The sequence below is a fragment of the Urocitellus parryii genome, chromosome 1 (assembly GCF_045843805.1).
Source record: "Urocitellus parryii isolate mUroPar1 chromosome 1, mUroPar1.hap1, whole genome shotgun sequence".
In the NCBI taxonomy this organism is placed as follows: domain Eukaryota; kingdom Metazoa; phylum Chordata; class Mammalia; order Rodentia; family Sciuridae; genus Urocitellus; species Urocitellus parryii.
In genome coordinates, this window is record NC_135531.1 from 258,243,833 (window position 1) to 258,270,261 (window position 26,429).

The 26,429-nt window shown below is 36.0% G+C and overlaps 2 protein-coding genes across 10 annotated transcripts in view; both read left to right on the plus strand.

The window, feature by feature from the left end:
• Unc80 (unc-80 subunit of NALCN channel complex) overlaps nt 1-7,862 on the plus strand; it is a 184,564-nt gene extending 176,702 nt beyond the window's left edge. For all 5 annotated transcript variants that reach the window (XM_077799344.1, XM_026403350.2, XM_077799345.1 and 2 more), the window contains 4 exons: nt 4,054-4,135; nt 5,056-5,167; nt 5,788-5,984; nt 7,174-7,862. In XM_077799344.1, the coding sequence (XP_077655470.1) occupies nt 4,054-4,135; nt 5,056-5,167; nt 5,788-5,984; nt 7,174-7,437 (655 nt within the window). In that variant the 3' untranslated portion in view covers nt 7,438-7,862. The remainder of the gene's footprint in view (nt 1-4,053; nt 4,136-5,055; nt 5,168-5,787; nt 5,985-7,173) is intronic.
• Nucleotides 7,863-12,340: 4,478 nt separating this feature from the next.
• Rpe (ribulose-5-phosphate-3-epimerase) lies at nt 12,341-26,295 on the plus strand. 5 transcript variants are annotated; one of them, XM_026403362.2, is made up of 7 exons: nt 12,341-12,477; nt 13,130-13,149; nt 19,148-19,227; nt 23,329-23,468; nt 23,821-23,955; nt 24,466-24,552; nt 26,173-26,295. In XM_026403362.2, the coding sequence occupies exons 1-7, from the start codon at nt 12,367-12,369 to the stop codon at nt 26,293-26,295; spliced, it is 696 nt and encodes a 231-aa protein (XP_026259147.2). In that variant the 5' UTR covers nt 12,341-12,366. The 5 variants fall into 5 exon arrangements, with proteins under 5 accessions (XP_026259147.2, XP_026259148.2, XP_026259149.2 ...); XM_026403363.2 differs by lacking the exon at nt 13,130-13,149 and having other exon boundaries at nt 12,341-12,488; XM_026403364.2 differs by lacking the exon at nt 19,148-19,227 and having other exon boundaries at nt 13,130-13,160.
• Nucleotides 26,296-26,429: the final 134 nt, after the last annotated feature.

Sequence of the window (26,429 nt, forward strand, 5' to 3'; positions counted from 1 at the left end):
TAATCACAGTGAAAAATAAGCATGTGGCTTCAATTTGAAAAAGACTATAGTGTAGGTGAAATAAAGATAACCTATTTAGTAGAATCTATCTCATGGTCATCTACATTTTCACAGCATAAAACCTTGGCAAGTCCTCTTAAAGTACAATAAATATTTCAACTTTTTATGTAGCTGAGAATTACTGGCTAAGAAAATGTGTGTTGTAACACACAGATGTGTTCTTTGCCATTGCTGAATTGGTTCTTTTATAAGATATTTAAAATCCAGATTTTCCCCCCTTTCTATTCCAGCCTCTAATTTCTAAAATCTGTGGCACTTAAAATATATTTTCCTGGATGTTGTGGAGGATAAGAAAATTTTAAACAATAATTTTTATTGGTTCTTAGTGCAAACACCTTGGTCTTTTGCTGGTTCTATCCAAAGTAGGATTTGGTCTACTGTTTCTTTCCCTGTTCTCTAAAAATGCCTTATGGCTCCTTCAGTGCTGGATTTATGAATTTCCATCACAAGGCAGTCACCCAGGGTAAATGGCTATGCTGTGTGTCTCATGTTCAACCTCCAGACATCTATAACCTTATTAAAACTAAAGACAAAGGCACAGATAGAAGCAATAAAAATACTCATTCATTTTTTCATGTGCTGTTCTCATTCAGTGCTTCTACTTAAGTTTTTTTTTCCTAATGAAATATACTTCCATCTTTTATCATTTTTTGTAATTTGAATCAAGTGAGATGAATTTTTATTGCTTTACTGAATGGCCCCTTGTTTGCCTATTCCTTATTTTAAGAAACCAAGTTATGTATACATATATGTTTACATACTACAACCCAGGCCATCATGTTTAAATGGGGGAAAAGAAGTTATTTGTGTTCTTTTTCCTAATAGTATATAAATTTTCTTTATTTGTAAATTACTTCCTTGTATTTTGAATGAGAAGTTTTGTTTTTTGCTGACAATTTGAACCACCTAGTTCTGCTGAGTCCCAATTGCATTTACTTCTTTAAAATCTACACCATTATATGACTTGCTGAGGTGATATGTTTTAGCTAATCAAAAATAACATGGGATGATCCACTTCTAAACATATTGTAAGATGTTAACTTCAGTTTAGAAAGTTTTCTTCTGCTTTTTGTTTCACCATATTTGGCCAAGACAAATGGAAATCATCCATTTCTCATTCTCAAGATTAAAAATGTCAAGAAATCAGTTTTCTGTATGAGATAAGAATTTTTAGTACTTCTCCCACTACTTTGACAAATCTTGGTGTAATCTCAACTTTTCATGACTATGATACATGAAATAGATACTGTAGTTATTCATAAAGACACAATGGCCTATTAGAGTATAATATTTAAAACGTTGAGACCGTCCAATAAAATATAGTACTTCCTTGAAGAGAAAAATAAATTTTATTATTACAGTTGTAGTATGTGAGGACTATGATGGAACTTCTTGAAAAAACTGAAAAGAAAATGGGGTATAAGGTTCTTAGTGCAAACACCTTGGTCTTTTGTTGGTTCGATTTAGTATTACACATCTTATAGTCATACATCACAAATCCTACAGGTAACTGAAATATTACATAATACAGAGAGCAACTAATTTTTATATGTGACTCCAGTTTGATATAGACTACAAAAAAGTAATGTGTTTTGCATAAACTACATTTTAACATAATTTCTTGGCTCTTTATTATGAATGACTCCTAACTGTTCACAGTTAAGTCACCCATTTTTGTTCCAGATATAAACATGTTAGCATCATATTTCTAGGGAGCATAAATTTATCAGCTAGGATGTATTTCCAGGGGCAGGTTCTAAAATTTCATCTTTGATATATATATTCCATTATGAAATGCTTTATTATTTACCTAGAACAGCTAATTATTAAAGCTAAACTTGATACATTTCTTAGATACAAACCTCTCTATCCACAGAGAAGATTTTGGTGCTTGTGATCCTCCCTTAGAATAATCATCATGAAATTACCATTATGTTTTGACATTTAACACTCCCTGAGTAACGCATATTTTTCTTTTCTTGCACCATTTTTTTCCTCACAATCTCAGATTACTGAATAAAAATGAGACAAGTGGACTGCCTCAAATTCATTTTCTCTGCCCAACTATTTTCAAAACATTGTATTACCAATTTCCCTGTAGTGTTCTAGAAGCAATAAACTCATTACAAACATCAAATGTAAAACAAGAAAGCATGCTATATACATCTCTTTTCATGATCAAACCATTTGACATCAACTAACTTCTTTTCTCTACCTTAATGGGAGGTAGTTGGTAAGTATCAACCTCCCTTTATGGCCAAGGGAACTGAGGTAACATTTAGATGTCAATGAAGAATCCATTCCAATGGAAGCTTTGCTTGGTATTGGGAGAAACTTGATTCTACTCTTGTACATATAGATAATTACTCTTTTCAATTTAATAGACACATTATAATGTATAATCATAAGGAGATGTCATTTCAGTCATGCCAGCAACATAGTCTGGATTATCAGAATTTATTACACTGGTCCACTAGGATAGTTTTTCATCTTCACAGAAAGTTTATACATGCTATAAGGTCATATATGTATATGTAGATGTGTGTATACAGATACATATATGATGATAATGTACATAGATCTTTTGAACTTGATATTTAGGAGAACAAAAAAGTTTTAAAACACTTGTTTTGGGTACTTGTTTTAGAAGTTTGTGTTGTGTACTCTAAATGGTGTGATTATATTCTTATTCCATAAAAACATTGACAAATCCTTTTTGGAAATCATCAATTTTCTTCTAGTGAAAATACGAGTTAAAACTTTTTAAAAATGACAGAGTGACTGTGTCAACTATGTGATAATTACCCAGTTGTTATACAACAGGGAAACATATCTGATTTCCCATCTTGCCACCAGTTTCTCTTCTTAAAACTGCAACTAGGTATTTGAGTAGCTTGGTGTTTTTTGTTTTTTTTTTTTTTTAAAGAAATGGAAATAAATAGACAGAACCTTTCTTTTTTTTTTTTTTTCTGGACAGTTGCTGACTCTGGGTTCCTCTGTGGAATATGTTTACTCTAAAAAATATCTGTAGATGACTCTCCTTTTGCAAAGGCAAAGCAGAAATTAATTACCCATTAACCAAATAATCACATTGGCATCATCCACAGAATTACAGTGTTGTCTGGGGCACAGTGTATTTCTTTTTTACCACTCCCCCATTATAAATACCTATGATACTTGCATGCAGAATGAAAAAGAACCATGGGCCATATTAATATTTTCAGTTTCACTAAACACTAAAATAGCAACTACTGCCAGTAGTCATTTTTTTTGCTTATGAAAGAACACACATACACAGTAAATTTGGGGGGAGCAGGTTGTTGCTTTTATAAACTGCACAGTATATTTGAGTGCAGCTACTCAATATTAAAGCTTCTGAGTTGTAATGACAGCTTAATTACTTTGCCAGCCTTTTAAATCTAAAATCATTTTTTAAAACATTGAAATTTCTACCCATGTGACTACTCATTTACTCAGTAGTCACAGAGACTTCAGGCTGCAAACATGTGTTGAATGTGCCCCTTCACCCAAATGGATTCTGTGTCTGATGTGTTTGATATTTGTCCATCTTATTTTCATTTAAATTGGAATTTTTAAAAAGGTGTTCCCATCCATGTGATAGAGTTGTTTGTGTGTGTCTGTCACCACCTTTTCCCTTCCCCTTGGAAAAAAATTGAGATTAGAATACGACATCATAAACCTTTTGGTGGTTCCAAACCAGGGGTGTGATTGAACCAGTATTTTGCTGAATGACAGATACAGTATCAGTGATTGAAAACAGAATCTCAATTTTGGCAGCTTGGGGCTACAAGGCCTTGTCCTCCCACCCAAACCTTTAAAACCCCCATCCCAGGGACTCTTTCCCAAACATCCTTCAAAGATAATGGTATCTTTGAAGTGACTGTTCCATAAAAGTGGTTTTGGCTAACACCCACCAGAGGATGGTTATCTGCCTTCTCTCTAGGGTACACTAACACTGTTGATGCTTGACAGGGTGGCAAGTGTGCAGAGTGAACCTGGCCAGCAGAACCTTCTCATTCAGCAGCCACTGGGGAGGAAGAGGGGTTTGAGGCAGGTAAGCAGACCCTGAAAGAATAGAAGAACCATCCTGTGAAATGGAGGCTTTGTTTGAATTTTAGTGCCTATGTATATTAAGATTATATTTTGCCTTCTCTTTACATCAAATAAGCAGTACAGAGCAACTTTAAAACATGGTAAGTGTTTAGACAGTTTTGAGCTTTTGTTTCGGATCTGAATCTCCTTATTTACAAAGAAGATTACTTAGAAAAGTTAAGTGGGCTTGTTCTCTACCCAGAAATCTTCTTTACAATCAATCTCACTGAGAGTGAAAGATCTGTTGATTTAATATTTAAGGCCAGTTTCTTCAGAGAAACAAAGATGAAAAAAATCTTTTTTCATTTCAAGATTCATGATTTAATTTAAAACCAAAATTGAAGTAAAGATTACCTTTGCAAATGTCCTTAGGTAGGGTTATTTTACATCACTTTCTAAATAAAAATAGAAATGAAGCTGCACTGTTTCTTCAAAGGGAACTTCCCAGAATTGACTGATTCAGGTACAAGATATTTTGCCAGCATCTGAGTTTTTTTTTTTTTTTTTAATGAACCTCCTCCTTGAAAGTTAGCATATGTTCAACTATACCTTTTAGATGAATAAAGATTGGTTAGTAAGCAATAATTGTTCATTGTATATCCATTGAAATTCTCAAAATTACAATTTTAAATTATGTCAATTAATATTCTTAGGAACATTAAAGGAATAATAATTGGGAAATGAATTGGTTAAAAGTGATACCAGAAGAAAACAGTTACAGTTAAATATGCAGAAAGAATTTTATCAGCTATAAATGTAAGAACAGGAGTCCAGGGGAACATGAAAATAAAAGTACAAGCTATAGTCAGAATCCTCTGAGCGCGGCTTTCCCTGCAGGCAGCTGGACTCCTTTGCCAGTTTTATTCTGCCTGTTCTCTTTAGCTAAGACGTCCCCTACTGTCACGGCAGAAGACTCAGACTGAACCCAAAAACAGACATGGGGCTCGGCTGTCAACCACTCGCAGGAGTATTCAACCTAAGACGAAGCCATCTGGTGAGGCCTCCTGGGTCCCTTCTGCCTGTGCCATTGAAATGATGTCATGCAAGTGAGATGAAAAGGCCTGCAGAAACGGAGCAGATGCAGATAAACGCCAGTGGGGAGGTGTTAGGATAAGGGAAGAAATTCTCCAGAAAATTTTAATGCCTTTTATTCTTTCCTAACCCTGATTCTACCCCCATGAACCTAAGGAAATGGAAGAGTCCTAGCCAAACCATTGATATTCTGAAATTTTAGTAAAAAGGGTGTTTTTTTTTTTTTTCTACTTGAGCCAGGAATTGGGATTATTATTTGTCTTACTGAAGACAAAGCTATGAAGAATAATATTCCTGGACTTTTAAGTCCTTTGACAGTTGTTATGAGGGGCCAATCAAGTTTACTAATGCTCCTTGCAAATCTCGTTTTAGGCCATTTATTTAAAAATGATTTTCCTAACCAGTTCCTACTGTTTGTAATAAGTTGAAGTCAAAGCATACAAAACAGTCAAATATGCCTTCATTTATTAATAACCCAGCAATGTCTTCATTAAGAAAATCCAGGAGACACTGGCTAATGCCAGTTACTAAGCATCAACCACCAATTTCTCCCCTATTTACTAACTCACCTCTGACTTACAGTGGATCAGAAACGATCTGTTACCTTCATTGAGTCTCAGCCAGAGCCAACCGCTGCCCCAACAGACACGCTTCCTGCCATAGGTCAACCACAGGGCTGCAGCCCAGCCCTGTGCAGGAAACCAGAAGGATTAGACAAACCAGTCCTCACGTCTTCCCCGGCCATAGTTGTTGCGGATCTCCACAGCTTATCTCCCAAGGTGAGGACACTGAAGAAATAGGCAAGGACTGCTCACTACATTCTTATTTCTAGGAACCATTTGGATAAGCAAACTTATTCCATATATATCTGGGTCTGTAACATTTTTTCCAAACATGGTATTGCCATCATGAAATAGAAAATCTATGTAAAGTATATAGCTAGGAATATATCTACTCAGTTTTGTGTCATCATGACCAAAAGATCTGGCAAGAACAACTTAGAGGAAGAAAAGTTTATTTTGGCTCACAGTATCACAGGTCTCAGTCCATAGTCAGCAGAGTACATTGCTTTGGGCCCAAGATAAAGCAGAACATTGCAGCAGAGAAGCTGTTCCCCTGATGACAGCCAGGGAGGGGATAGGGCTGCAGGGAAGATGAACCCTTCCAGTGCACACCTCAAGTGACTACCTGCTGCAGCTATGCCCCACCTACCTATCGTTACCACTCAGTCTATTCACAATAGGATGGGCTGATGAGGTTATATGTCTTACAACCTAATCATTTCACCTCCAAACATTCCCACATAAACACAGAAGATTTGGGGGGATACCTCATATCCAAACTATAAAAGACCAAGAGAAGTCTTTGTAATCTTAATTACAAAAACCTAAAGAAAATATTTTGCAATTGAAATAACCATTGAAAACAGGTGTTTGATACCTAGTTGAAGGATAGTCAATGAAAAAATAAATAAAATTAATAATTTAGATGAAGACTTTACATTGAGAGCCTTCTGTTTCCTGTAAGATGAAAGGAACTTTTTTTTGATCTTCCTTTTCATTATTTTGATATTTTTCTTATTTTGACATTTTTTTTTCTTCTTTTGATTTTTACAAGTAAATCCCTATAGGAATCACATTCTTCTCATGTGGTATTTAAAGAAAACTAAGGGGCAATGTTACTATATACCTTTGTATAGATATATAAAAATATTTTAACACTTATTATCTCATTTGATCTTCACTGTCAATAAGGTAAGCAGGACAAAAAATTCTGCTCATTTTACAGGTTAGAAAACTGAAGCTTAGAAAGCTAAAGGGGTCTATGTAAGATCTTACCAGTAACAAAGGCTAGAACCAGGACTAGCCTTCTGATTCCTTGTCCAGTTATAGCTGCACGACATACTTTGATATTCTTCTCTGGCATCCATCCTATTTGTTCACAATGTTATGATCCTTTTGATCATAGAGTGAACCCCTCCCTACTGAAGAAGGAGAAAAGAAGGAGGACACAGAAGCACAAGGTGCTGCAGCACACAGCCCCCTCTCTCCTCAGCTTTCAGACCCTGATGACTTCACAGGCCTTGAGACATCCAGCCTCCTACAGCATGGAGACACTGTGCTTCACATCAGCGAGGAAAATGGCATGGAGAATCCCCTGTTGTCTAGCCAGTTCACTTTTACTCCTGAGCTGGGAGAGACAGATGTAGTCCTAGATGAGTCTCATGTTTAGTTCTGTATCTTGTTAGTATTGAAGGTATAGAGAAGACAGGGAGAGGATCACTCTGCTGAAAGTTGAATACTTTTGCTTTTAATTAAAAAGATTAATTATAAAACAGCACTTTACATCCAATGAGCGGCACAAATCTGAGTAGATTTTGCTGCTAATATACCTAGTTATGTAGGTTTCATAAACATCTTGAAAATCAAAGGCTAAAAGGATTTAGTTGTGTAAAGACCAGAAAAACCAGGGAAGAATAAGGGGAAAGAGCCATTTCACTGTACTTTGTGATTCAAGAAGCCTTGAGCAGTTAAAAGTCTATACTATTAGAGCACTGCTTTCACAGGAATATTAACAAATAATATATTCTAAGAAAAGAATGCAATTTTTTGAGGTTGTATCACATTATACATCTCATGCAAATGTTTATTTTTATAGCTTCAAAAATATTAAATCAGGTGGCTATACAAGTAGTGATTTACATGATAATAATCAATATAGAGAATATTAGTTTGGGTGAATAAATAACAAATAAGCCTGCAGCCATTTTTGTTTTGGTCAACAATGTCGCCATTTAAAAGAAGAAAAAAATACTATTTTTAGAGCTGTGGACTTTTCAAAATTTATTTTTCAACTGTCATTTTCAGTGCACATTTAAATCAGAATGCTGATGCCGTAAGATGATTCCATTTCATAATCACATTAGAGAATACTTGGAAATTATCAGTTATCATTCTGAATTAAGAATCTAAACAGCTATATAATTCTAAAATCTACATGTAAATATAATAGATCAAAAGAGGTAGTATTCCCACTTCTAGCCCTGTCTACACCCATGCCAAGATTAGGATTTATTGGGAAATGTGATTACTTTCCCCTATGGCATCCCTGTGGTATCCTGTGCCTGCCCTTCAGGGCATATTTTCATACATTAAAGTTAGTGTTGTTAGAATTGGTTCAGTAAAATAACTTTTTTTTCAATAGTAAAAATACTCTTATGATCCTTGGGACATCTATGTTTATGAGGAAAAATATATAAAGTTAGCCATTTCTTCATAGACACTGAGCTTGTACACTCAGCTTGTACATTTTACAAATAGGCTTTTAACTTGAAGTTCAATTACTTTAAGATAAGTATGAAATTTGGAAAGCTTTGAGGCCAATATCTAGTGGATTATTAAAGGGCTGGGCATCAAAGAATACAAAATAGATTTTTGTAATTTTAACAGTCTACATTATAAAATTGTTACATAACTACTGCACATAAAAAAATCCATATGCATACCTAAATTGGTATGATTGGGTGAGTGTGTGTATTTTCTAGTCCTGAAGTAAAAGTTTAACATAAACTTTTATTACACTGAGATTTAAAATACATTCTATATACGTAAATGTTGACTTTGTTGACTGTGAAATGTATATGTATATAAAGAGGAAACCTACTAAACCCACCTTAGTCATAAAGAAAAATTATTTTTCTGTTAGACTTGCTTATTAAATAGGCACTGTTTATATCATAATTTACAGTTTCAAATATAGTTTGGGGTTATGGTCCCATTTATTAGGAGAATGAAAGCTATCTGTGAGTTAATGATAAAATAATAAATCTAAAATCTCAAAATTCAGAAAAATCAAGGAGGTAAATGGCCTCTTTTATGTTTTATAACATTTTCACATTATTTACACTTAATGCTGAATTAATTCTCAAGTGCAAAAGTAGACATATAAGTGGTTTTCTGATTCTGATATATTTTACCTGCTAAAAATCATGCTGCTCAATTAGCATTAGAGGCCTTATGTTTGGTAATTACAATTGTCTGGGCTATGTGAGTCTTTCTATATATGTGTGTGCTTTGTTCCAGTTTCTTGACTTTTGACTCAAATTCTCTATGTATATCAAATATTTAAAAAGTAAGGGGTCATCCTAAATATCTTTATTTATTTACATATATATATATATATATATTTTAAATGTATTGAGCTGTTTTGAACATGATTTTGCTGGTCTTTCTGCCTTTTAGTCCAACTCTTTCACTCAAGTGTATGGAATTCTGTTAGAAACTTTTTCAATAAGCTAAATCATGTCATACCTTGCAAAAAAAGAAAGAAAAAACCCTCCCATTCTGGGAAACAGGGGCTTACAGAGTGGGAATGTTTTCATACTGGGACTACTGAGGTTTTTGACAATGTGTGTGTCTGTTCCATTGGAGGTGTCCTTAAATGTGTTGAATGTAATGTGTTGAATGTTTAAGTGTAATGGCTAAAGTATCTATATGTATGTGCATAAGACCCTCATGAGAAGTATTCTCAGGAATACTGTCACCTGGAGTTTGAAGGAATAACTATTTTTTAAAAACAACAGTCGGGGAAGGTAAGAAAAAAGTTCAAGGTAATTGACAATCTTTTGTATTGTTCAAAATATTATTGACTACTTGACTAAAAGTTAATTATTACATATGATAAATACAGTATGGTAATAATAGATCATTTCTTAAGCTATAATACTTACTGATATTTGTCTTATTCAGAGGAAAAACTATAGGCACCCACTTCCCATGTATAAAAACTTGAACACAACAAAAAGGTTGCTTATTCAGAAAATAAGATTTGAGAGACCCTGGAATAAACATGTATTATCCATAACTGTGGGTATAGATACATAATATGCAGATTCAATTTAACCGGTTCAAATCCTGGATACTGAATTTTCTATAGTAATCATTTTACTTTCATTTTTCAGTATTTGCTGCTTTCTATAATTCTATTAGATAAATTATTTGATTTTTCAGAAAAGGAAATTAGTTCTTGGGTGCATGTCCCAAGACACTAAGAACTACAGTGTCAAATGCATGAATGGGCACATGGTGTTGCTGGGGGTAGAGACTGCAGTATTGGTGATCTGATTAGGGTATGTTGCACAGATTGGGAGTAGCTGGTTTGCTACTTCAAGCCTCCAAGAATACCTTAGACAGAATGACATCCCCTCTTCTTTAGCATCTGTTCCTTTAAGAAAGAACTTTCTCCACTCTGCTGCCCAGCTCTGAGAGTTTTTGAGAAAATAGAGCATAGGTAGAGAACTATCGGAAAGAAAGGGCCAAAAATGAATAGAATGGCAGCCCAAAATATGAATTAAATATCCTTCCTCAAGTTATACACTTTAATAGAGCACAGTCTCTGGAATTGCTGCTATCACATCAAGTCATGCTGTTGCCCTGTGACCTCACACTTCCAATTCCATGGCCTTGAGTCTTGCAGTGAGTAAAATGCCCCACTTCCTCATTTACTTTAGTGGGTCTCAACTGCAGCATTTCAAAAGCAAACTTTGATTTGACACTCAGGAGAATAAAAACAAGGGCAGGATGTGTTTGGAAAAGCTTAAGACAAATTTACTTATATTATTTTAGGATCATTTAGGATTACAGATCTATGTACCTCCATAATATTTTTTAATTGTCACTGTGACCACAGGATGAAAGTCCTTTATTAGCCATTTTATAGGTAAAAACAAAGGATTGACTACACAGCCAACTTCCCTCAGATGACTATGAAATCTGTTGTGAATATTGAATGACCAAAGAGCATGGAAAAATGCATATGAATAAATACTGAAATGTTTATGAAAGATATTTATGAAAGATATTGACTTCTGTGTTTGAATATGCACATATAATAAAAAGAAATCTAAGAGCATTTAATATGCCTGAGTTTTATTTCTCACCATAAGGAAGAAAACGTTTGCTCATTCAGGAAAATGTTCATTTTGGATCCCTGGGTATGCCTTTGTTAATGTCTTGCTGTCCCTCTTTAACTTCCAGTCTGGCCTGAGGTTACTTTCCAATTAGGCACTTTCCCCACCCCTTCGAGCTTTATTCTACCCCAGCTTTCCATCCTTTCAAACAAAGCAGAACCAGAGCATTGGAGTCAGGTACCCCAATTTGCCTTCACTGCCCAGATTATGACCTGCTGGAATGACTGGTAGATGTCCCAGTGGGGGGTGTTAAAGACCTGATTATCCTCTGACAATCCATAAAAACCATGGGGGCCCAGTTAACACATCAATTATATCTTTAATACAAATTACGAAGTGCTCTCTCCTTACTCCCTAGAATTGCTCTTGCTAAATCCATTTTCCCCCACGTGGTTTTAATTCCATCTCTTTTGAGGACCCAGGATCTTCACACATTTGGCAGCAGGACACTTATTCATTTCTGTATTGTGTCTGAACAGTAACCAAATGTGTCACTTATGTCAATGAGTATTGCTGAGAGGGAAAAACAACAACAACAACAACAACAAAGGTGGGCGAGGGACATTAAAGGTTGATACTAATGATAACATCCTTTTGTACTGGGCACCAGACATCATGCTGGCCTTGTTCATTTAATCCTCACAACAATTCTAAACACTGCGCACTGTCTTTACAGATGAGAAACCCAAGGCAGGGAGAGGTGACTTGCCGGGTAACCCTGCTAAAGCCTGACACAGCCAGAATTGCTCCACTCATGAGAAAAGTTCTAGGAATGAGAAAGCACAGGGGAAAGGTGGTTATTGTTTTTAAAGGGCAAACACAGGAGCTGCGGAGGAAAGGAACGCATAAGCAAATAATGGAGAAACAAAATGAGAAGTAGGGTCAAGAGCCGAGGAGAATAAAATATAGAAAAAGAAAAGCGGAGAAAGCTCAAGAAACTCCTGAGTACCGCGAAAGGTAAGAGCGTCAAGAGAGGGAGAAGGAAAAAGGACTCCCATGAGGCCCCGCCCCTATGCCCCCCGACCCCGCCCCTGGGCTGGAGGCGGGACTTCCTTCCCGCAGGGCACTGCTTCCGTCAGAGTCCGGAAGACTGCACGGGGGAAGGGGCGGGGCCCCGGCTGCGCGCCCAATCGGGGTGACGCTTTCGTCTAGCCGGGGACTCGTGGGGTAACTAGCACTACGGAACCAGCACCATGGCGTCGGGCTGCAAGATTGGCCCGTCCATCCTTAACAGCGACCTGGCCAATTTAGGAGCTGAGTGCCTCCGGATGCTAGACTCTGGGGCAGATTATCTGCACCTGGATGTAATGGACGGGTAACTCCTCGGGGCTCGGGTCGGGCTTGCCGCGCGGGGGCGGGACGGCGCACCTGTATTGAATGCCTGTTGGGTGCACGGTGTCCCTGTACGACCTAGGGGCGCCTCACTTTGAACACTGTATTGAGGTGGGGAATGGGGTGGGAAGCTTGAAGGCCCTGGCTGGAACTGACCTGATGCAGCTTCCTGGGCTGCGGGCTAGTCCCAAACCTCAACTCCTCCCCTCCCCCCACGTAACGTGTGGTCTTAGGACCCGGAAGCGACCTTAAATCTCCAGGCCCTTTCGTGTACAGTAGAGAAACTGAGGCCCAAGGGGATAGGCATGACTTGCCCAAGCTCATATAGCTAGTTAGTGGCAAAGCTGGGGAGACATATTTGTGTAACCATTAAGAGCTTGGCATCTGAAGGGAAATTGCCCAAGTTCTGTCACTTCTCTGATTACCTTGGACAAGCCACTTAACCTCATTGAGCTTCAGTTTCATTATTTGAAAAATATGGGAATACGTACAGAACCTATGCTTAGGTATGTTTGGAAGACAAAATGAGCAAATATAAGTTTACAGTGCCTGACGCATAGTAAATTCTCTGTAACTGTTGTATCATTATTCGAATTCTGATTTTCCTATCTATTTTTTCTTCAGGCACCCTGCTCTGCAGTGAGGTCAGTTTTTTGTAAGTAAATTTTAAGCACTGTAGTTATAACATATTATTTGGAATCAGAATACAAGTTTCTTAAGTTGGTTACAGAATGAGGAAAGAAATGGAGAGAAAACAGTAAGAGGTCCTCAAGATCATAGACGTTTGTGACAGAATTTTAATAATTTTTATCTTCCCTTTGCCGAATTATCTGTAGCTCTCTGGTCTGCACTGTTACGCAATTCATTACGGTGTGTTGGGATAGAAGATTTTTATTGCAGCCACTGCAGTGCTGCACACTTGTGATCACAAGGGCTGGGGAGGCTGAGGCAGAAGGATCGCAATATCAAAGCTAGCTTCAGCAACTTAGCGAGGCCCTATACAACTTAGCAAAGCCCCATGTAAAAATAAAAAGGGCTGTGACTGTGGTTCAGTCATTAAGTGCCACTGGGTTCAATCCCCAATACCAAAAAGAAAAGAGAAAGGAAAAAGAAATTTATTTGAAATAGGTGAAAACCTCCACATGCCCTCATTCACATTTATAAATTGATGTTATTTACAAAAGATGATTAATCAGTTTCTTTTTAACTTCACTGTCACTTGTAGAATTTTGTGCTTTCTTTTGTGTGGTTGGATGTGGTGTTTCTCTTTCATATTTTACCTTACAAATTTTCCTAACTGGTGATGCCAATGCCTTGTCAGATTACTAAGAATGATAGGCTTATTGTATAAGAAGGTTAGTAAGTGTTACCTCTCTCAAAGCTTGATTTTTAGTTTACTATCACGTGTAATTCTGTATATGCTTTTAAAAGCTTTGCTTGGAAGCCCTTAACTCTCACAGGTAATACACTAACTGGAGTGTGTACCTTAGAGATGTTAATTACATTTTTAATCCTAAGAGAACACCTAGGGGTCTTAGGATGGAACAGGTTACATGCATATGTGTGACACAGAAAGCGATTTGGTTTGAAATAAGCCATGTATGGTTAAGTGAATGGATGAGGAAAATAATTTGTTTCGGTTCACCAATCAAGAATATTATGACAGGGGCTGGGGTTGTGGCTTAGTGGTAGAGCGCTGGCCTAGCACATGTGACGCACTGGGTTTGACCCTGAGCATCACATAAAAATAAATAACAAAACAAAGGTATTGTGTCCACCCACAACTAAAAAAATTTTTAAAAAATTTTTCATAACGGTGGGATTCACTGTGATGTATTCATATGTGTACATAGGAAAGTTGAGTCAAATGTTTTTCTCTTAACCCATCCCTCCTCCCTCCCTCTCAATCCCTTTTCTCTACTCCACTGATCTTCTATTTTGATAGAGGTCAACCCCCCCACCCCTGTTTCTTTTCTTTCTTTCTTTATTTTGGAATAGTTTCCTCATATTAGAGAAAGCATGCAACCTTTGACTTTCTGGGTCTGACTTATTTTACTTAGTATGATAGTCTCCATTTTCCATTCATTTGCTTGCACATGCCATAATTTCATTCTTCTTTGTGGCTGAGTAATACTCCATTGTATCATCAGCATTTTGACAGGGAGGAATAAGACACTGAGTTACGTCTTGTTACTAGAAAATGGTGGTGCCAGCCTTAGAAGCAATGTAATAGTTGGTGTTCTCTCAACAATTAAATGCTTTTTATGAGTCCTAGGCTGACAGATGATTTAAGACATTCTCTGTTCTCAAAGAGTAATTCATAATTTATACTCTTTTGTTACTTTTTGCCTTTCTTCTTACACTGAAAAAGCTTCCTGGAAACAGGGTCTACCCTCTCTCTTGCTCATCTAGGTATTCTCTGCAGTAAACGCCATCACAGGTTTAATTATCATTGATAAATAAATGAGTGGTTAAATCATAATAGGAGAAATCTCTAAGGAATCACTCCCCTCCTTGTGGCAGACCCTGAGTATATTAAATAAGATTAAGTATTTTGTTTTATATTGACACTCTTTTGCCAGGAAACTGGTTTGGAAAAAATAAAACCTGTATATAGTTTGCAGAGTTTTCCTTTTAACCTTCACACACCTTTAAAAGTAAGAACTGATGTATGTCTTTTATAGTGGAGAAAATTTGTTTAGGGAGGTTCAGCCAGTGCCCATAAACCGTGTGCTCCAGTGTCTCCTAGGCCAGGGTTATGAAAGTGGGGTTGTAGACTCCCTTTTTGCAGATGGCCAGTGAGAACCTTCCCTTCCTAGTTTCCCTTTGTTTCTCTCTCTTTTTTTCTTCCCCAATATTTTTTTAGTTGTAGGTGGACATAGCCCCTTTCTTTCCTTTTCTTTCCCCTCCCTCCCTCTCTCCCTCCCTCCCTTCCTTCCTTCTGCTGAGAATCTAACCCAGTGCCTCACATGTGCTAGGTAAGTGCTCTACCACTGAGCTACATCCTCAGCCCTCTGTTTCTCTGTTCCCTGGCTCTTTTAATCTCATCTAACATCACACTTTGTATTTACTTGTTTTCTAGTCTCTCTCACCCAGGCCCTCAGTTTTTCTCCTGATTAAAACATTTTGATCTAGAAAGTTGAACACTAGTTTGGAGATCACTGTGGAAGGTGGGGCACTTATATACTTATGTGTGGAATAAAGAACAGGTTAATTCTCTAGACAAATACCTTGGAAAATGCACATGCATCATGACAGGGCAGTGACTGGAATGTGTTGATCCTAAGCATGTTATCTGCCAACTCCCATTGGCTTGTGACTCCTGAGTAATAGGAAATTTGTTTTCTGGTATTGGTCTGGGTACATTTTATATCAGCCTTAGTCCTCCTTACCACCTACAACTTGTTTTTCTGAAATAGAATTTATTACAGAATTTGTAAGTAAAGCTAAAGATGACGAGAGAGAAAATAATTTTATTTCTGTACTACAGTTATAGTTTAATTCCAGTAAGTCTCTGGGAAGAAGAAATACTTTTTTATTACATTTTTTTTTTATAGACTAGTTCAGAAACTACTTTCAAGGGAAAAAAAAGGCATAATGAGATAATAATAAATCAGACTTTCTCATGAAATATCTGTTTGTGAGAGTGAAATAATTTAGTCTTTTCCATGCTGGTCTGATAAGAACTCTTGGGGCATTTGAGAAATTCAGATTCTTGGGTCCCCTTTGGAGTCAGTAAGCTTGAAGTAAAGGCTGTAAATCATTTGTATCAGATGCTTCTGTGTGGTTACCTAGGCAAATTCAGGACATTCTGACTTCAGGCTTGAATTTGTAGCCTTGTTTTGTTAGGGCTTAGACACAAGCCTTTCATATCTTCTGAGTCTATTAAGTGTATTTTATTCTTCCAGGATACTTAGTGAACCCAGTGTATTAAACTGATCTTCAGAAGCACAAATTGGTCACATAATTTGATGGTCAGTCGTTATAGTTGTTATGCTTGTATTTGCTAGTAAATATGTATTGAGTTGTACTTTTTCATGATGTTATCATATTTTCATGATACATGAAATCTAAGGCTCAGACAACAAAATTACATCTAAGGCCACACAGCAAATTCAGAGAACACTAGGGAATCAAAATCTTTTAATTCCAGCATTGCAAAATATTTAATAGATTTGCTGCTTTCTTATATGGTCTTTATTTTTGTTTAAGTAACCTAAGCACCTCATCTGTCTGTAATCCTGACAGCAATTGCTCTTATGCAAACACTAGAATAATTGTGTGAATACTAGAAGTCAGCCTACTAGGGCCAACATATCAGTAAATGAAAAGTATCTGTCCTGATCCATGTTATCTGTCCTCAGGTGCATCCTGAATCCTGACCTTCCCCCATTCTCCCCTTAGTTGTCATTGTAGGAACAAATGAACATACTAATTTAGGTAAACCTATGTTGAACTCCTACCTTTGCCACTCATTGAATGGGTGACTTTGGGCCTCTTGCTTATCTGTAAAATACAGATAGTAGTGCCTATCTCATAGGGTTGTTGTGAGATTTTAAAGATTTAATATATGTGAAGTGTTTAGAACTTGTGCCTGGAATATATGTAAGTTTGTTTTGTATCAACACTCATTGTTTCTGTCATCTAAACTTAAAAGCTCAACCTTTTAATTAATTAATTTATTTATTTATTTATTTTTATTTGTTTTAATTAGTTACACATGGCAGTACAATGATCTTGACATATCATACATTTGAATCAGATGGGATATAATTTCTCATTTTTCTGAGTGTACAGATTGCAGAATTACATTGGTCAACCTTTATTCTCTTTGCTTTTACTCCCCAACACTTCACATCTAATCAGTTGACACATCCTGTCAGTTTTGCCTGACCTTCTCATTACTGTTCTTGCCACTTAACAACACCTTTTATATTTCTTTTTGCAATTTGTTGCTCAGTCCTCTTTCTGCTTTATTATTCAAATGTTATTTTAAAAATCTTACTTTGTATTTTCAGTGGGATGAAGTCTGAAAAGCTGAGCTTGGCATTTGACTCCCTTTATGTGATTTAACCCACCTCCTATGTTTTTCATACCTAACTTATTAACACCTTTAACCTCTTCTTTGAACATAACTTGCTTCATTCTTCCTTTGGTTCATTTTAAACCTTTTCTTCATTTCTTTTCTCATCTTTACAAATCTTGATTTCTAAATCTTCTGATCTTCTTTTAATGTTGTGTAATACTTTTTTCAGTTTACCTATAATCATGTATTGCTTGCTTGTTACTGTTCAATGTTCTGAAAACCCAGATTTCATTAATGTAACATTATATCTTATTTCTTACTCATATAACATTGAGTGTATGTCCTTCTCCTTCCATTCTGAGGCTCTCCTGCCCAAAGGGCTTTGTTATCAGAAAGGTAAAGTTAGAGTAGGAAAGGAATACATGTTGAATAGTCGTTATCTAAAGTCCCTTATCCATATCTTGGATTTCTTATCATATTTACATGTAAATAAAAGGAGTTATTTTGGGAATGAGACCCAAGTCTAAACATGAAATTTATTTATGTTTTATGTACGTCTTACACACTTCTGAAAGTAATTTTACATGGTATTGTTAGTTTGCCTGTATTTTGATTGCAACTTTTCACGTGAAGAGTGGAATTTGCCATTTATGGCATCAAGTCAATGCTCAAAAAGTTCTCAGTTTTGAAATAGTTTGGATTTTCAGATTAGGGATGATCAGCCTATACCACTACTCAGGGGTCATTGATGAGAACTAATCATATGGGCTGACATGGAGGTAAAGGGAGCTGAAAATGTAAATTCTCTTAGGGTATGGAGGAATTCTAGCGTACTTCTTTATAAAGCACAATATTTTATGCACCCAGCATGGTTACTTGCATGTAGAAGATTTTGCTAAATGTTTAAGTGAGCAAGTAGAATAATAGGAGTTAGTGGGGTAGGTGAAAGTTTAAGTACCTTTGGTCTGATATCAGACACTTAATATGAATCCTTTCTCCACAGATTATTGACTGAAGGATTTTATTTATCCTGCTCTCTTCAAGTGGGGGTAATAGTAGTATCAATTTTGTTAGGCTGTTGTGAAGATGAAATGAAGGTACAAAGCCTGGCATGTAGTAAACTCTCATTAAAAGGTAGTTATTATTAAAAACATCAATTTTTTTTTACTGGTTATCTTCAGGAAAATTTAAGTTGTCATTTAGTGCCCAGTGAAATTGCATTAGAAGTAGCCACAAATTTCTGTGAAAAGCTATGACTCAGGAAATATGTGCCAGTGTCCTGAACTTTGCGAACTAGTATGTGACTTGGGCAAGTCATAAACTTTTGGGTTTTTTATTTAGTCATTTTTCCATTTCTCCCTGTTATGGTTATAAATTCTTCTAATTTGTTATGAAGATGTATGTGGCATTATACATTTCTGAGACATCTAGGAGCTGTTGCTTTGCAAAACAAAGTTGTCCAGTTACTATTAGTTTAATTTTCATGTTGATGATATTAAATTTAAAAATATTGCAATCCCAGCCAGTCCCTTCTACCCCCATCAGAATTCATATTGAGAAAAACATAAAAACTGAATTGAAAACATTTTCAGAATGAGATTTTGTTTGTCTTGTAGGCATTTTGTTCCCAACATCACCTTTGGTCACCCTGTGGTAGAAAGCCTCCGAAAGCAGCTAGGCCAGGACCCTTTCTTTGGTAAGTGTTATGTCATCTGATGTTGGATTATGTTGTTCAGATCAAAGAAAAGGGGATGATTGATTTTTTAGCTTCCAGTTTATCCTGTACCTGTCCCCCTTTCCCTCCAGCCCTTCTTCCTGTGTTGGGGCTTCACTGGCCTAACTTTAGTAGCAAGCCAAACTCTTTCCTGCCTCAGGGCCTTGGCATTTGCTAATCTCTGCTTAGAAAGCTCTTCACTTGGTTGAATGCCTCATCTTTGGGCCTCAGATCATTTGTCATTTTCTCAGAGAGGCCTTTCTTAGCACCTGTGGTAAATTAACCGTTATACATTTACTACCATGTTGATTTTCTTATAACTTCCTCTGGTCTGAGATTACTTTAACCAGACTATGAGCCCATGAGGGCAGAGATTGAATCTACTTCATTTACTGTGGTTTTCCCAAAGAAGCATAGATATATGATTAGGACTCAGTATAATTGACTGAATTTATGAGTCAGTTGACTCATAGATGGCCTAGAAGCCATTTATTTCATGCAAATTGAAGATTCTGAATTTTCTGAAATTACTTTTTTAATCAACTTATGGTACCACAAATGCTCATTTTTTTTTATGAATTCAAATCATTTTTGTTGCTATGAGAGGTGGATAAAATAAATAGCATTGTTTGCTCCCATTTTATGGTAGCCAGAGTTTTCTGCTTTTGGCTTTCTTGTGTGGATTTTAAAAACACTTTTTTACTGTTTTCTCCTTTTCTCTTCATTTTTTTGGGTTCCTAGGGTCATGTGTCGTTACTGTCTATATATTCTCCTGTTATTGACTTTCCTCTTTCCAGTTCTTGCTACCACCATATGCCCTCTGTTTTTCCTTCTTAGCTGTTTGCTGATAAGCTTGCTAATTAATCACTATAGAGTTTGGTCTAAATAAAGGTGAATGAACTCTGTACATCTTAATGTTTAGGTGTTGTGATCTTTGTTTTTTATATTAAGCATTTTTTTGTTGTTGTTTAATTCTTGGATCTTGACTATTGGGTGATTGTTACATGAATGTATTTTAGGAACTAGATCACAGGTTGTATGTGCAACTTCTTAAGTTCTTAACTGTTCATGCTTAGTTTTGAGTACAAATAATCATCTGAGAAGAATTGATTAGAAATCTGTGCTTGTTATTATCTAAATCAATGGACTCCCAAGTGTGGTATCGGGACCCATGGAAATCCTTAAGATCTTTTCAGGTTATCTGTGAGATCAAAACTATTTTCATAATATGTGATACTTTCTGTACTGATAGTGCAAAAGCAGTGGTGACTTAATTTGCTGGTGGCTTAACCCAAATCAGTGGAGGGGTATTGAATTATACCAGTAGTAACTTCATGCTTCTTTGCTGTGTGTTTTCAGTAAGTATCCTTGGTGAGACAGTACAGATTATTGATTTTAATAACTTTTACCCCTGAGCACATGTCTTTTTGTGTGGCAGAGTAGGAAATACATATAAAGCAGTGGTTGCATACTCAATTATGATGGTTTTCTTAAGGAAAACCACTTCTGCCATAGTTTGAGTTATGATCTGAACTAGGTGCATTTTTCATGAATATTATGATATTTTCTTTAAAATTCATAAGGTGAACTTGTCCTTAAAAAAATACCTTGTCAGTTTTATAGCCACTGATAGAGCTTGGATAGAAAAATAGAATATTAGAAAACTTGTTTCTTATTCCTCTGAGCTTGACAGTTTCCAAGTGCAGATGCTCCTTATTTGCAATAGGGCTATGTGTCATTCAGGTTGTTGTAAAGGTAAAAATATCTTAAGTTGAAAATGGATTTACTACACCTCACCTATCTAACAGTTGTAGCATTTATACTATAATAAAAGTTATGTTACTGTGGTCTCTTTCAAAGTATCTTATTGTATTTACTCTTCTTGGATAATGTGAGATGATATTTAAAGGAAGCACTTTGTGGCTTTTCTTTGGCATATTTGAATTGCTGGTATCACTACTCTTGCACTTTGGGTCCATTAAATAAAATATGGGTTACTTGAGCACAGTAATTTGTGATACTGTACAAATCATCACCAAGACAGTTACTAAGTGACTAATAATGGGCAGATAGTGTGTGCAGTGTGGATACACTGGACAGAGAAATGATTCACAGAGCAGGATGGTGTGAGTTATGTGATTTTAAAACTTGGGAATTGTTTACTTATAGAATTTTCTATTTAATAAGTTTTAGACTACAGTTAACTATAGAAAACCTCAGAAATGAAGCTGCAGAAAGTAAGGCCATGGATAAGGAGTATCTACTCAATTTATTAATTTTTTAAATAAAGTAATAAGTAGATACTTTAAAATGTATTAGTTTGAATTTCTAATACATTTCATATCTATAAATCTAGCCCATATTGGGCTGGGGTTGTCCCTCAGCAGTCTAGTGCTCGCTTAGCATGCACGGGGCCCTGGATTTGATCCTTAGCATCACATAAAACTAAATGAATGGAATAAAGATATTGTGTCCAACTACAACTAAAAGAAGAAAGAAAAAAAGTCCAACCCATATCAACATAGGTTTTTAGGGGTCTTCAGTATTTTTTAAGAATACAAAGGAAACCTGGTGGTTGAAAGTTTGAAAACTGCCAGTCTTATGTTCTTTATAGGCAGATTCACTGAACTATGATTCCCTGAACTTGTGGAGATTCTCCAGTGAGAGATGCTAATGGTTACTGTGTGCTAGAAATTCAGTAAGGTTGACTAATCAGTCTGGTAATTTAAGGAATGAGTAAACTAGTTATTTTAAGCTGGATTGAATTTTCCTTGTTTGTAATAGCAAAGAATAGGACACAACAGAGGAATACATTTTTAAAAATTTTTACCTATTAAAATATGTTCTAATTTAGTTACTTTTGCTCATTTAGAAATAGCAGACTTTAATCTTGGCTTCATTAGTTAAGTCATGTGCTCTTTTTCTAACATTTTTTCCAGAGCTTTATTGAACTTTTATTTGAACTAACTCTTAGTTAAGTTCTGGAATATTAGAATTTTTTACTTAAATATTAGAAATGTACTTTCTCTAGCAAAATAAAAGAACTCTCCTCACTACCACCTATCATTCTTCACAGGCTTGTTTCTTGATCAGCCTCTTTTAAGCTGCCTCCCCCCTTCTCACAAGCCACTATTGTTTTTTAAGGCAAGTTCTCTTAAGAAGGCCATGCCCGTGCTATAGAATGAGGTTGAATATCAGACTTCTGGTCAACTTTAAATCTGTTCTGGCCCATAATCTTCTGCCACTGAGTTAACAGCAGTTCTGTTAGTTACTCAAGCCCAAATCCTTGGTACCATCTCAACTTTTCTTTTGTCTACTACATGTAAATCCATTATACCTTTTGTTGCCTGTACCTTCAGAACACACCCAGAATTCTCAATTGCTGCCATCTTCCTTCCTCACCTGGGTTATGTCCATCTGGCCTCCTTGGTTGGACCTTGTTGCTTAACAAAATACTGTGGTATTTTTCACTTCTTGTTTCGAATAAAACCTGAGGGCCTGCCCAGCTCTGTGCTGTATTTCCTCACTGCATTCCTTTCTCTGACTTCATCTTCTCATCCCTGGACAACCTTGATCCCAGACACACTTTCTTTATTTAACTGCCAACTTTGTTTATATTTTACTTATTTTATTGGTTTTCTCTGCTGCTAAAAAATGTAATCACCATGATAGTAGAGAAACAGCCACTAATACCTTGTTTTCTGCCCTATTCCTACGGCCTAGAATAGTTAATGGTGCAGGAAATGTTTATTAAGTTTGTTGAAAGAATAAATGGAATCACAAAATTTAGCTCTCTAAGAGAAAGCAAGGCTGCACAGATAGTGTGACTTGTTTGTGTTTCTGGAGTGGCACTCATGTACAGCAGCATGTGCTTTGGAATTTTTTTCTTTTTTTTCCCGCAAATGAATTTGAGCAAACCTGTCTTCAGGATAAAGGGAAACTACCTTGAAGTATAGCTGTTTAGTCTCTGTCATGCCAGGAGAGTTTACATTCAAAATGTCAAAGACTACAGACTGATTTCAACTGTATGAGTCAGGTATTTTCTTTACAGTAATATTTAGAAGCTGTGTCTTTTCTTTCTAGACATGCACATGATGGTGTCCAAGCCGGAACAGTGGGTAAAGCCAATGGCTGTAGCAGGAGCCAATCAATACACCTTTCATCTAGAGGCCACTGAGAACCCAGGGGCTTTGATTAAAGACATCCGGGAAAATGGGATGAAGGTAAGAAGTTATTGATGGTAATGTTTTATACTATTCCCTTTCAGGATTTGGCAGATTTGATGGAAAGCAAGAAGTGGCAGGTAAAGAAGACTTGATGTAAGCACCTGCTTCAGCTGTAAAGCTAGGATTTTGAGAATGAGACTTGTTTATCAGATAGGATTTACATATGCCACTAATGTTTTATGAAAATTACTGCCGTGTAGAACCATTTACTTTTGACAGCCACAAATGAATTAATCTATGTATTCCATTTATTATTCTTTTTTTAAAAAAATGGTATTTATACTGTGCCCAATATGCACAATAATAAGTAAAATAATTGTGTGATGTAATAATTTTTTCTCTGTTATAGGTTGGCCTTGCCATCAAACCAGGAACTACAGTTGAGTATTTGGCACCATGGGCTAATCAAATAGATATGGCCTTGGTTATGACAGTGGAACCTGGATTTGGAGGGCAGAAATTCATGGAAGATATGATGCCAAAGGTAAAAAAAAAATTTGATTCTGGGATGAGAATTTTATTGTATGTGTTCTTTCACTAAACATATTGAAAGACTTGTCTATTAAGTCATCCTATCACAGGGAAAAGAGACGTTGGTGCCTACAGATTGTTGTAATATAGGATGACAAATACGGAAGTAGATTTAGGTTTTAAAATCAGAGCTGATGTATCCCTATAGTGAAATTTTCTTTCAAAACTGTCCTCTAACCTTTAGATCCCTTGGAAGTTTTCTTTGAATATAGAGGGTTTGTCTTTATCTTGTTTACATGTCTCTAAAAACATGGCAAATTGAATGCCATTTGGTAAACAGAACAAAACCCACTCTGATAAAGCTTAATTTGTTTCAGTACATTAAAGAACAAGTGTGCCCAGTATGTTTTGATACAGTTATTTGGAGATTTGGAGTTATAATGGCTAGTATAACTATTTGATTTTGTTTGGTTTCCCCCCCATATCCACTTTAGGAGTCACTTATTTCTTCATGTATATCTAGGTTCATTGGTTGAGGACCCAGTTCCCATCTTTGGATATAGAGGTCGATGGTGGAGTAGGTCCTGACACTGTCCATAAATGTGCAGAGGTGAGACTGCTCCTTGACTGTTACTAGACCAATTTCTTGTCAGATAAAATTTGTAAGACACTGTCTTATGGGCGAAAGAGATTTCCCCTACATTTCCTAAGTTGACTTTGTTCCTCAGGAAAGTATTTTTCTCTTTCTTTTTATTTGTTTAAATGTAGAATTAAGAAACTAAAGACCAATAAGTAAATTTTTAAAGTGACGAATTGTTAAATAAAGTAAATTTTGGTTATATCAGTAATGCTAAAGAAAGTTCTTTGTAGAAAAGAATATATTGAATACTAGCCCTTTGGAAGACCATTAAGTTCTTAGGACTAAGAAATTTTTCTAAAACAGGGAAAGAAAAGATATCTCATCAAAGGGAAAAATAGAGAAATTTAATTTTCATAGTTATTATGTTAATTTTTAGAACTTAGATATATTTGTAATTTGTTCCTTGTTAAAACAGACTAGGACCATTTTGACAAAAATCTAGGCCTGGTCCACATTTGGTCCTCTACATAGAGGTGAAGTGTTCTAGTTTTGTTTTATCTAGATAACCAGCCTGCTTAGTTGGGCCTCACCTTCATGAGAGGATGGCATCCCTTCTGTAGCACTGTAGGTAGTAAATGCTTGTGAGGCCTACTCTTATCCAGTAGTATTGTGTATCTGCACTTCTAGATTCTCCTACAGTAGCCACTGTAGGAGATTTTGTTTGTTTTTTTCCCCCAATGCTTGATACATACCTATCAAGTTTTGACCCTTGTGGAATTGCTTTGTATTAACTGTTTGCTATTATGCTATTCCTGCTCAAATGAAGAGACATACCAAGTGGTGACCCTATAAAACTTATTTCTGTGAGGAATGTTGTTAGAGATGTGATGTTTTGTCATAAAGTGATAGTGTAACACTGGAGAAATGTTCCTCAGCTTGTAGTTCTCCCCCTCCTCCCCTTTCTAGCAAGGAATCACATAACACATTGAGTTTCCCTTCTCATGTCATATGCTGGGAAGTTCAGAACTAAATTTGGAGGCATCGTACTTTGTTTTTTAAAATGTATTTTTCTTTCTTTGTTTTTGCATCTCAAACCATCATTTTGAAAACCTTTTCTAGATTATTAAAACCATTCTGGAATGTTAGGGTAGAAATATTTCTGACACAAAGTGAGAAATCATTTAGATTCAATGTTGCTGATGTCATATGGATAATTTTAACATTTTCATGGTAATTGTCCTTTCAGAATTTCCCAAAATTCATATAAATAATTCAAAGATTGTTTCTTTAGTATCTCTGGGGGCATTGGTATATATTGAGGAAGAAACCTTAATAGAATTTTAGATTAAAGGATTGAAAATTTTATCTATTAGCAAAGACAATTGTGTAACTTATTGAGAATTGATTTAACAAAAAAGTTCAGTGATTTCTTAAGATACATTTAAAAATAAATTTACATTCACATTTAAAAAAATAATTTTACATTCTTGTGAATATCATAACTTCTTACATCATTGAACTAGATTGCTTCAGTTTGCTTATCTGAAAGTGGATTTTGGACCAAGTGCTGGGGTAGGCAATGGTAGAATTCTGCTGTAGGTTCTTCTGCTTCTTCATTTAAGGCATAACCTAAGTGTTTACTTCTTCCAGGCAGGAGCTAACATGATTGTGTCTGGCAGTGCCATTATGAGGAGTGAAGACCCCAGATCTGTGATCAACTTACTAAGAAATGTTTGCTCAGAAGCTGCTCAAAAACGGTCTCTTGATCGATGAAATCATAAGGAATCCAGAGTTTGTGTTCATGAAACCTTCTTTTTACTGGAAAACAGGAATATTGACTACCAAATCATACCAGGTTGAGGCAGTGCTGCTTTTCTGAGCAATTATTCATTCCAGTGATTAAAATC

Bases quoted from the DNA above. Each gene is read 5' to 3' on its own strand.
- Rpe (XM_026403362.2), top strand. From the start codon at position 12,367: ATGGCGTCGGGCTGCAAGATTGGCCCGTCCATCCTTAACAGCGACCTG. The intron at 12,478-13,129 runs GTAATGGACGGG...TTTTTTCTTCAG, and splicing joins CAGATTATCTGCACCTGGAT to GCACCCTGCTCTGCAGTGAG. The intron at 24,553-26,172 runs GTGAGACTGCTC...TACTTCTTCCAG, and splicing joins CTGTCCATAAATGTGCAGAG to GCAGGAGCTAACATGATTGT.